At 31.8% G+C, this 13,163-nt stretch overlaps 1 protein-coding gene across 1 annotated transcript; it reads left to right on the top strand.

Moving 5' to 3' along the window:
* The first annotated feature begins 5,863 nt into the window (after positions 1–5,863).
* Positions 5,864–13,162, top strand: LOC110730206 (protein NRT1/ PTR FAMILY 7.3-like). Its single transcript, XM_021909987.1, has 5 exons — positions 5,864–6,115; positions 6,695–6,812; positions 10,785–11,002; positions 11,241–11,800; positions 11,943–13,162. The coding sequence occupies exons 1-5, from the start codon at positions 5,879–5,881 to the stop codon at positions 12,817–12,819; spliced, it is 2,010 nt and encodes a 669-aa protein (XP_021765679.1). The 5' UTR covers positions 5,864–5,878; the 3' UTR covers positions 12,820–13,162.
* Position 13,163: the final 1 nt, after the last annotated feature.

Here is a 13,163-nt window from a genome sequence, read left to right as displayed (position 1 = left end):
GGAACGGATACCCGAACCGTTATGATAATCGGATTGGGTACCCTAATTTTCGAAACGGTTACGGATCAATTTTTCGGGTAGTTTTGCTCAGCCCTAAATTGTATACTTATAAAAGCGGATTGTCAATTCAAATGGATCAATATGATCATGTTGCTCCTTATCCAATCTTTGCAAAGATTTAATTCTAAGTTTGGCTATACTAAATTATTGGCTATTCGTTTCATAAAATAATATCAAAAAAACTTTTGAGTCATTAATTACTCTAACTTGAAGAAAATATATGAAATGTATTTTCATAAAAATATAATAGTAAAGCTGAGTAACAATAATAATGCAAAACAACATACGAATTAATTAGAAGATGTATGATGAAATTGTTACTTATATGGCTTATACAGTTTTTAATGTGAACGAATGGGTAATATAAATCTATAAACAGCTTTACTATTTCAAAAGGGGCAAATTAATCATCATGTTAAACACTTAGATTTTTGTGGAGTGGGTTAGTGGAATCCTAATCCAAAGGTAAAATAAAGGTATTTTTGAGCTAATAAATAATTAATGTAAAGTTAAAGTGTTAATTAGGATGACTCTAACAAAATCCTAAGTACTAAAAGAAAAAATCAGAGATTGTCATTGCTTATATCATGGATATAATCTTGTCATACAAGTACATAAGTATTAGCTATTATTTTAGGGAATTAATGCTCTTCAATTACGTTCTATATAAACTGTTATAGTATCATGATATGATCTCATTAATTATAATCCATAATTTTGCTTGTCGTGGATACATATCTATTTATACGTATACATTGAGTATTTGTCTCACCTTGTAATTTTTAAGTTACTAATTGGAGGTTCACTGTCTTAATTTTTGTCTTTTACCTTCAAATGTTGATCTATATGTGTAAAGGTTCTAATTTTTAGGATATGTTCACATTTATTGAATTGGGTTGAACTAAATTGAACTGAACTGAGCTGAAATGAATATTTTATGTTAGAAAGAAATTAGGAGCTGAAATAAACTGAACTGAACTGATTGGAGCTGAACTAAACTGAACTGAACAAGTCCTTAGTAGGATCCTTGTTAATATATGAGGTATTTGCGTATAACGATGAACCAACAACATGATTGACAATTAATATTTCGGTCAGATTCCTTATGATTTGGTGACATTGGTTTACACGATAACCTAATTTCCAAAGTTGCTTTAGGTCTTAGCTTGTAAGCCAAAGAATAAATATAGTAGGATGTGCTTATCAATTAACAATCATTATTATATGGCAAAAGCTAATGAGCGCCCCGGGGCGTTAGATAAGAGAATTAAAGTGCAAATATTAGAGTAAAATTAACATTAATTACACCGAACGACGCGTGATTTTGTCATGAATTCCTAACTTAATACCATTTCAACCAATATAATTTATCCTTATCTAACGCCCCAGGGCGCTCGTTAGCAAGATCGTTTCATTTCATCAATTTCTATTCTATATCTTCCTTTGCTATGCACTTGATCACAAGTCACAATCCTAACATAAATTTTGAGTGAATTTTCCAAATCTCATGGTACGATAAACAATAACATAATGTAGGTAGAGTATTATTATCAATTCAACTATTTTAGTACAGGAACTTTTTTCTTTTTTTTTTTTTAATTTTTTTTTTTTGGAAAGGAAGTGAACAAATAAAGATTGTACCAATAATTAATAAGAGTCCAGCCGAAAGAATTGACTCTGATTATCTGATGGATATTTCCCCTCTAGATATTAATTTGGATTTATTAGTGTCTATTTGCAAATTAAAAGTATTTATCATCCACTTATCTATGATTTTTATTGATATAACTAATAATCTCAGGGACCAAGCTAGAATAAATATTGACAACAAGAAGGCAAGAAGCTATAGGTTTATTGGTTTGTTAATTGACATTGAGAGGATTTTTTATACAACGGTAGAGAATTGGATCAATATAAAATTCTAAAAAATTAATCAACACTAGATGACATACAGTGACTATACTAAGGGTCTGTTCTTATACGATTATTTTCATTTCACTTCAACTCCTAATTTCCTTCTTTTATAAAATATTCATTTCAATTCAGTTCAACTCTATTAAGTTCATCAATTCAGTTCAGCTGAGTTCAGTCAATGAGAACAGACCCTAAGTAATGAGTATTATATATGGTTGATGCCTGGCTATAACCGTCGGTGTTTGGGTACTAAAATGGTCATACCCATTTTAGTCTTGGGTAACTCCACCCATATAAGCCCAAAAGGCATAAAAAAAGGTATAAAAGACCCCAAATAAGTCAAATACATCAATATGGCCTTCAACGGCCCACATATGTAATTTTAGGGCTCATAAACCCACTTATGTACTCATATAAATACCCCTCAAAGGGCATTAGGTAAAGAGAGGTCACTCTTATCATCTAAGATGACCATACTCCTCCACTCTCTCCCCTAAACTCCTCTCAAAATATGCATTGTTTGGCAACTAACTTGGGCGTCGGAGGCTCCGCCCCGGGTTCAACCCCCGGGGCTCGGGGTTCATTTTGCAGGTCCATTCAAGGCCCAAATTCGAGGTTCTCAGACACCCCTCCAAGGCCCGGTTAGCTCATTTTTTGCCGAAACAGTCGGTAAATTCAGTCGGTATATATACGTATCGATTAGAATTTATGAATGCCTTGGTGCATGCACGAGAGCAATGGTGAGAAGAATAAATTAGACCACAATATTGTCAATATAGTGATCACATAGCTAGAGTGAAATCTAGTCACCTGATCCAGACATGCCAAATAATCTCGTCTTCATTCAAAATAATTTGATGTGTATGTGAAAAGTACGTACAACACTCTTATCAAAAAAAAAAAAAAAAAAAAAAAAGTACGTACAACACTCATTTAATAATTTGTCAAATGTCATCAATAATAAATAGATGGGGTCCTTACTAACTTGTCACGACACAAAATAACGAAAATTGGACAATTGATTGATTTATTTGGAACTACAAATGTTTTTCTTTACCATTTACCCAATTAACCCTTGACTCCAAACTAAATAACTTATAATTTGACTCAATTTTAAAATTGACATCATTTCGATCATTTTACTACACCATATTATTCAATTTTGATTCTTAAGTTAATCTAGTTAATGACAATAGACATGAATATGAGTTGATCGAAATAATATGTTGGGAGCGTAAGCCTAATCAAATCAAGAGTTCATCAACTAGATTGGTCATGAATAGAATTAAATTGACAAATAAAATTGATCCTTTTACTAGATGGAGATGTTTCGAAGCAGATTTATAATAATTCTGGCATTCTTTTGTAACCAGCTGTATAACCATTTTAGAGATCATTATCTAACTAAATTGAACCACCACCAAAAGTTTACAAACACAAACAAATACTTCATATGATGTACTAATAAACTTCATTTTCACAATTATCCAAAAAAAAAATTAAATCCCTTTTTCACCACTAACATCTATTCATTATTCTCATCCATACATTAATCTAATTTGTACGTTGCTTCATTTCGGAAAAATCTTATACTTTAATTTATTTTGCTCACCTTATATCCAGGTTTTTAAAAAATATATATATATAATTCGCAACTTAATTTTTTAATAAGTTGATAAGTTTCATGTTAGGAAAAACTAATTCATGTAATTTAAATAATCAAGGAAATAATTATTCAGATAATTTAAGTCGTGTATTTTAATATATAAATTGGCTGGATATATATAACATATAAATGTATGCATTAGGGTTATTGGTCGGTACGAAGAACTTCATTTTTATCTTGCACACCAAGACATAAAAAAAGAATGCTTGTCCAAAAAAAAAAATGTTATTTAGTACTAGTAAAATTTTATGTTCTTCTCAATATATATCTGAACACTCTTATCACAACTTATCTGAACTTATTTTTTCTTAACTTATCTTATCTGAATTTATTTTTCCTGAAATAAGTGGAAATAATGTGAACAGAACATGACCATGCATGTATTAATTTTATACTATTGATATATGTTATTATGGACAACTCACATGTGAGGGGGAGTGTTAAGCCCATGAGAAAACCACATGTAAGTGGTGTGTTGTCCCACATTGGTTTAGTTTATAAGTAAGAGTTTGTATGTGAAAGTGTATCCCACATCAATAACTATATACTAAAAGACACACCAGCAATGACACGTGTCATGCTATGGTGTGTTCTTAGTATTTTGTATTTTTTTTTATAATTTAGAAAATTTTATTTAAAGAAGTTATTTAAAAGAAATTTTTTTTTTGTCAACCAAATAAAGAAATAATAATATTTACCTTTCTTATGTTATTACCCAATTAAGTACGGATTAATAAGGAAATAAATAATCTCTGTACAGAAGTGTAATTATGATGGAATATAATTTATTCTACAAATATATTAACTTTTTATTTTGTATGCCATAAAGGCATAAATTAATTTATATAAAGAAAATATGGAAGGATTAAAATAACCGTGCATGGCACGGGACCTAACCTAGTTGAAGAAATAAGAAAGTTGTGTCCACTTTATAAGGCCAAGGGGCTACTCCCCTCATTGTCATATGGTGTTGAGGTGGAACATCCTAGGTCGTATAAAGTGGATAGTTGTGTTATGTGTGGCCCGGGCCCGTTTATCAATTGGTAAACATAATTAATTATGTATAAATGTATATACTCTTCATATCATAAAACATACTTGTATATGTTACTTTCTATAAGTAATAATATTTGTAACCATATATGTATTCATTTTTGGAAAACATACATAAAAAAGTGATCAAACTCATTTATTTAAAATTCTTTGTACGTCAATTAGAAAATAGGTAGGATGTAAAAGAACACAACACGTGTCTCAAACTATCAATCGCAATAGAAAATTGGAAAAACTTCTACACAATATATGAAAACAATGATAAATTGAGAAGTCATATTGTATGAAGTATGAGTGTATTATTAAGAGTGTCGATAATACTTACACAGTAGTTATATTACTTCAATTCATTTGGTTTTTTATTTATTTGAAATGGCAAGTAAAATGTTAGGATAGGATACCCTCCTTACTAAGGAAACATGCCTAATGAAACTTGAATAGAAAAAATACTACCTTCGTTTCTTATTATATGCAACAAAAGAATATTTTTTTAGGAAAACAAAAGAATATTTTATGTCTCACAAATAATACCCCTTTGTTGCACATTACGGAGTATAAGAAACGGAGGTAGTATATAGGTTAAAAAAATTAGGTATTTGGTAACTATTGATATGAAATGACTACACTTACTACTAGTAGTCCACTTCATTTTCCCATGGATGCAATTTGGACATGAACCCAAACTTGTGGCAACAGATGAACATACTAACCCAATTATAATTGTCTTTCTCAAAGCAAACTATTTTTGGTACTAGTGGACCAAATTTTTATAACAATTTTACAAATTAAATCTAAGGTAATGATATATGTCTAAAATCAATCAATATCATGAACTAAATTTCAACAATATATACTACGTAATAATTATCTATTTTCCTTATTCCTTCCCTTTTTTTTAATAATATTATCACCCAATAAGATGCCAATGTGGATATAAAAGGACCACTTGATTTGGGTGTTTTCTCTAGGCAATATATATAAATTATTAGCAATAAAATTAAACAAAGTTAATAAATAATTCAATAAAATTAAAGAATTGCCTTTTTTGCTTCTTCTAGGTAGCTAGCCTTCTTTGTTTGAGGGGAGATGAGACAATTTGTTAAGTCTTAATCTTGGGTTATATTGTTATAATTATAACTTTGTGTTATTATAATTATATAATGGGAAATGTGGGTGAATTTGGGCATGTGGGTCTCTTCCATTATTCTTACTTTAATTTTCTTAAAGCTAAAATCTCTACCGTTCATTTCTTCTATATATATGGATATTCTCATGCCTCCTATTAATTGTAATCCGAAGTACCATCTTCTATTATATATATCCTTCTTAGCTTCCTTCAACTTACTCTTCATCAATCTTCTCATTCTCAAAGACCTACCTCATCATTCTTTATCAATGGCTATTGGTGGGGTGACCAAGAAGGTACTGGCCAGTTTCTTCGTTCTTCAATGATCTTCGATCTTCTTAGCTTTCATTATTTATCCCTCAATTCTTGTTACTAGAAACGACCACACATAAAACATGCCTTGGGTTAACCTAAAACACGAGGGTGAACATGCATGAAGTTTGAAATAAAGAGATCATACAGTGAAAAACAAAAATGAAAGAAGGGAAAAGTTCTTGTATATTAGTAGTTTCAAACATTGTCTACCCAAAAACTCGAGCTTAACCATAAGATTAAGGCTGATGAAAGCATATATATTTTCAGTCATACATTATACACATTAAATTTTTTTTTAACCTATACTTCTCCTTTTAGGGAGATCATTTTGGTGATCATGCAAAGAAAGTTGTGCATGAGGCACTTTAGCGTGACTACATAAAAAATATAGTAGTAGGCTAGTAGTCCATAACGGAAAGTCATGTTAAAAAGTTTCGAACAATTTGCTTTGAGTCATTTCATGATTTAATCATTTATTTTTTATATAATGCTTATAATATATGGTTTTTATATTATTTAATAATTTCTTCTATTTCAATTTTTTGTTAAAAAAAAAACAGAAAACAATGAAGAAAGAGCAAGATGATGTGTACACAATGGATGGAACAGTAGACTGCAGAGGCCATCCTGCCAACCGCCAAGAGACTGGAAAATGGTTTGCAAGCAATATTATTCTTGGTAAGTATTATGTATTTATTTATTATTTATATGATTCTTTAATTATAAATAACTAATTATCATACAAAATAAATTTATTCTCTAAAATTTTGCAGTTATAATTGCTAATAATTTATTTTTGTGACAATCTCTAGTGCAATTAAAAAAAATTATGTGAAGTGGACGAGAATATATGGTTCCACGTGCTCTGCTTAATCATACTTATTCCACTAATAAAGAAATTTGAAAAAAAATAATAGCTTGGAGATCCCAACTAGAATTTTCGGATGTTTGTCCTGCATAGTTCAGAATCACATTTTACATTATTTTGTAAATTACGACACTATAGTAATAATAGCAAATAAAATTAGAATTTTTGTACAATATTAGAATAAAGACAAGTCTCTATGATATATAAAAGTATATAAAGCATAACTCTACATAAAATTGATCAATAATTTCTTACGATCAACTTAAATTCTAAAATTTTACAAATACAAAACGGAGTATTTGTTATGTATTATTCACTAGGCAAGTCTAGCTCATTTTCATATACGGTATATTATACAAATAAAAAAAAATACATCGATAATTACAATCACGAAACCGTATACTAAGTATAAGATATTATTCCCTCTTTGAAATTTTTTGTCAAATGATGTAAGCATAAATCAGTGAAAGTATAAGCATTCTAAAGATCTTGCCTAATCATACGTGATGGCCTATTCGCTAATGAGATTATTATTAATGAGAATCATTAGTATTTTTTTTTAAAAAAAATTCGATCCTCTAAGGTTAACGTCATGATACGTACCAAAATCTTTTTTAAGGTCATATTATGGTATTAAGGTCACTTTCTAATTAAAAAAATTAAGGTCCCAAATCTTATGGGGTCTAATTGCTTAGACGTGTACTATTTCTCACAACAAAATAATAGTATCGCAGTAGTGGAGTATCTTCTTACCTCAAATTCCATTGTCTAATAAAAAGTACATCCATTTTATTAATTCTTCCTTATATAATACGTATAGTACATAATTTTTAGGTTAATTTGGATCTTTAATCTTGTCTTATTTCCACTTTATTTGATGTCATTCTTTTAACCTTATTAACGGGGGAACATACCCAACAGGGCAACAGATATTTGCTCCCACCTAAAGATTAAAGACGACATATAAAATTAATTATTTTAGAAGGAATATGTGAAATTATTATTCCGTATCAATTATTTATTTACCCTTTTCTTTTTGCTTGGATTATAGGAATCACTTTTTAAACATATGATAATTCAAAATTCAGTGAGACTAATTTAACTAAGTCGTGACAGTAATAATTTTAATCATACTCATCTATTTTAACTCTTTTCAAACGTCTATCAATATTAAAAGCGTGTACATGTGAATTTAACGTAAAGATAAACTGACTATAATAATGATAAAAAATGGGAAGGGTTAATAGAAACTCGTGAAAGAATGTTTTCCATGCTCCTAAATTCTGTCCTTATTGAAGATTAGGAAAGATGTGTTTGAGTTGGATTTCATTATATCCATAGATCAAAAGCATTTTGCTTGTTGTTTCTTTTGTAAAAATGGTTGAAGATTCATGATATGAATAGAATCCAAGGTATTACAGAACCAATCATAGATAATCAAAGTATTTACAGCATAACTATGATTTCAGCTTATTTGCCAGTTCATCATCATATACAGGAAAAAGACAACTTCTATGAATTTTTCATTGGTAAATCATAAATGAAACATTTATTACCTTTGGCAGCATAGGAAAGATATTTACAAAACTAAGTTTTTATAGGAAAATCAACCTATACTTATATTTCCGTCAAAAAAAAATACTACACAAACGTATCATATACAAAGTACAAAGTACATATTACTTGTAGTAATTTACTATAGTTGATCCATGTCACCATAATTCGTGGTAAGTCTAATTTTAAATTTTCTTTATTGGCTGAAATTTTATGTTGTACCATATCAACGATGCAACTGATATGACTATAGGTCGGTAAGATTTTTTTTTTTTTTTTTTTGGGTACGATGCAATTGTGTGATATAGAAGATAATTTAGGAAAGACAACCCAAGTACGTAGTAACATACATGGAAAAGATGACAAAATGACAGCCCATATTATTGAAGAATAGGGAGAATGTAACTTAGCAACGCATGCAGAAGAAAGTAAAGACATAAAAAGTACATCACCCAAATAAAAACAAATTTTAGGGGGTTCCCATGACATATGATTTTGCCTTGTACAACATCAACATATAACTTATACATATAGATTTATGACATAGTTACAAAATATATATAGAAAGTTCACTCATTTCGTAACTATAATTTGTTGATATGAATGCCAACTTATGATTATCTTTTGGTTTTCCTTTGTCACTCATTAAAATAAAATTTAATATTTTATCCGATAAGAACACTCTATATAAAGGGAGGTTTTAAATCCTAAATCTTAATAGTATGTGCATGTTTTCTTTTTCGGAGTACAAATTGATAAATGGATGGCTTAAATATTGTGGAGTAATTATCTAGTTTTATATTAATCATCTCTCTTTTATTGCACGCATACGGATTATCTTTAGTTCCAACTTAACATGAAGTCTTACGTATCCTTATGTTATGTGGATACATTGAGTCTAGGTGGTAATTGATTGATAACAAACTGATCTACACTCAAAACATGCTCATTGGATCTCATCCTTGGCAAATTCGTTTCTAATAGTAACTCTTAGATTGCATTAAATTGCAAAATATAGTAAGAAATATTTACCTTATTGAGAAGTTGTAAGTTTGTAACCATAAAGCCAAAATCTAATGATCTATATTCATAGATAAAATGTGGGGTGGTATCTAAATCCTATTTGAGTAGCAAGAATCTTTATGGGTCACATCATAAAATTATTTTGTGGGAACCTTTTACTTGGCTTAAATTTTGCCAAGTTCTATTTTCATATAAGTTTGTGGAAAACTATATAATATCTACCTTATTACTAATTAAGTTGATTTTTCTTCATATTAATAATAATCATCATCATCATCATCTGAGAGTGAGGGATAGCTCAAGTGGCTAGAGCTTCCTCCCGCTTCCAGGTGATCTTGAAATTGATTCTCACTACCCGCCCTTATTAAGCATCATGATCAAAGCAAACCATATAAATACAACCTACCCAATTTTTGGTCCGATTTTGACACCAACCAGAAGAATAAAAAATGAAAACAAAATAGATTACAATCCAAAGTAAACATTAAAATTCATTATACCAAAATTTTAGAACCTAGTATTATTATAACAAAAAGAGAAGATAAAACGTAAATTCTTGGTGTTATAAAAGACAAAGAATATAAGGACTAGCATATTCAGAATGTGACCTAGAGAAATAAAATAGCAGGTAGATGGATACAGAAATGAAAAGGGATCATAAGTTTTCCTCTCTTGTATGTCATACAAATTGTGCCTTAACAGCCACATACAGATGAAACATGCACATCACTGACAGCAACATGAGTTGATAGTGAACACATAACTCAATCATAGATGAGTATAGCAACATGATACATAAATCGACAAATGCACGTAAACAACAAGGACCGTGTATGCGTGTTAATTGATTGTGATGTGTGTCTGATAGGGATCGGTTCAGTCCGTCTAACCAACATTTAGGCGGGAGAAATAGACCGGTCTTCAGTATCTGAAAGCCTTGGTTAGATGACAAAACAAATAAAATTAGCTACATTCAGTGTTCTATAGCGACTGAGACAAAATTAATCATGGACCAAAGCTCATGAACAAGTTTGAACTACTTTGGCTGATAATTTTTCAGGGATTCTGAAATTTTACTGAATTCAATCAGACTAACAGGCCACTTATTTTTTATAATTTTATAGCAGACTTAAAATGATCAGTCATATTACTAAGGTTTCTATCTTCTAATTCTAATATATCTTCATGTGGTGAATCAAAAACAGTAAATCAAGGATTGGCTACCTTGGCATTTTTCGGTGTTGGAGTGAACTTGGTACTATTCTTGACAAGAGTGCTTGGGGAAAACAATGCTGATGCTGCAAACGCTGTCAGCAAATGGACTGGAACCGTCTACATCTTCTCCCTTGTTGGTGCCTTCCTTAGTGATGCATACTGGGGAAGATTCAAGACTTGTGCAATCTTTCAGATAATATTCGTCATGGTATGTATTCATCACTATAAGAATACTTCAGATTTCATCCTACAGGCTAACATGTAATAAGGAACTATATGCAAGGACCTCTGAAATAAGATGAAGAAATATAAGTCATTTAATGGGACTTGTATCCCAAGAAACATACATAACATGATCAAAACAAGCTACAAGTTCTCCAAATTTATTTTTTTGTAAAGCTTCATACATGAACTTACCAAGTTACCATGATGGCTTTTGATGACAGGGTTTGGCTTCGCTTTCTTTATCCACATATCTGTTCCTGCTGAGACCAAAAGGTTGTGGAGATAGAATCACTCCATGTGGGAAACACTCAAACATGGAGAAGGGACTGTTTTACCTCTCTATTTACCTTGTGGCCTTGGGATATGGAGGATATCAACCGAACATAGCAACATTTGGGGCAGATCAGTTTGATGAAGACTATCAGAAGGAATCACACGCAAAGGTGGCTTTTTTCAGCTACTTCTACCTAGCAATGAATCTTGGCTCACTCTTCTCCAACACTTTATTGGGATACTTTGAAGATGAAGGGATGTGGGCTCTAGGATTCTGGGCATCAGCTGCCTCTGCCTTTCTGGCACTCGTTTTATTCCTTGCCAGAACACCAAAATACCGACATTTCAAGGCCACAGGCAACCCCCTTTCAAGGCTAAGCCAAGTTCTTATTGCTGCAATCAGGAAATGGAGGACTGATATGCCAGAAGGAGAGGGACTGTACGAAGCAGAAGAAAAGGAATGTTCCACAGAAGGAAGCAGAAAGCTGCTCCATAGTGAAGGTTTCAAGTAAGTATACAATCATACAAGTACTATCATACAATTTTCTACCTGCATCTTTCAGTCTCCTAATAAGCTGCAAGGCTAAGATCCATAACACATATCGCTAGAAAACCCATGAAAACTAACCTGAGTTGTTCATGTCTTGCAGATTCTTAGACAAAGCAGCATATATTAAATCTGGGGATTTCTACAACCAGGAGCAAGGTCTTCGAAACCCATGGCGTCTTTGCCCCATAACACAAGTTGAGGAAGTGAAGTGCATATTAAGACTACTTCCCATATGGTTGTGCACCATAATCTACTCAGTAGTGTTTACTCAAATGGCATCACTTTTCGTTGAGCAGGGTGCTGCTATGAAAACTACTGTCTCAAACTTTAGAATCCCAGCTGCAAGCATGTCCAGCTTCGACATTCTCAGTGTTGTAGTTTTCGTTTTCTTCTATAGAAGAGTTCTTGATCCACTAATGAGCAGATTGAGGAAGACAGAGTCTGGTGGCCTAACCGAGTTGCACAGAATGGGTATTGGTCTAATTATAGCAGTAATGGCAATGGTCTCAGCAGGAATTGTGGAATGTTATAGACTCAAATATGCCATAAAGGATTGCCCTCATTGTAAGGCACCAAACCCTAGCACACTGAGCATTTTCTGGCAAATTCCACAGTATGTGTTCATCGGAGCATCTGAAGTTTTCATGTATGTTGGTCAACTGGAGTTTTTCAATGCCCAAGCACCTGATGGACTAAAGAGTTTCGGAAGTGCTCTGTGTATGACATCGATCTCATTGGGAAACTATGTGAGCAGCTTAATCGTCTCAATAGTTATGAAAATCTCAACAGAGGATCATATGCCGGGGTGGATACCAGGGAATCTCAACAAGGGTCATTTAGACAGGTTTTACTTCCTATTAGCAGCTCTCACAACAATAGACTTTGTTGTCTATATCTTATGTGCAAGATCTTACAAACGCATCAAGATGGAAGGAAAATCTGGCGAAGAACATGGTCAAATCAGTTATGATGTTTGATGTCTTCAACAAGGTTTGCATAGTAAGGCCTTTATGCTTTGCTTGAATAAGAGGTAGTGTCCATACACCTTGAAGATGATTTCTAGGGGATGAGAGAGGGGAAGATCATTTGACGAAAGTAACAGGAACATTAGAACTTGTCACTCGTACCTATGAATGATTGAACGATAACATTGAATCACTGTATTCTCCTAAAGAGCCAGGATTGAGCAACAAGTTCAAGGGAATTGCTGTTTTAGCTCTTTCAACTGAATGCTCATCTGTGGGCTCTAATTGTAGGGACTGAGCTATGTATTTCAATTGTACTAATCAATTGTGCTAATAGACGGCCCGTTTTCTAATGG

The sequence above is a fragment of the Chenopodium quinoa genome, unplaced genomic scaffold (genome assembly GCF_001683475.1).
Source record: "Chenopodium quinoa cultivar QQ74 unplaced genomic scaffold, ASM168347v1, whole genome shotgun sequence".
Lineage (NCBI taxonomy): Eukaryota > Viridiplantae > Streptophyta > Magnoliopsida > Caryophyllales > Amaranthaceae > Chenopodium > Chenopodium quinoa.
This window is presented reverse-complemented; position numbering and strand designations above follow the sequence as displayed.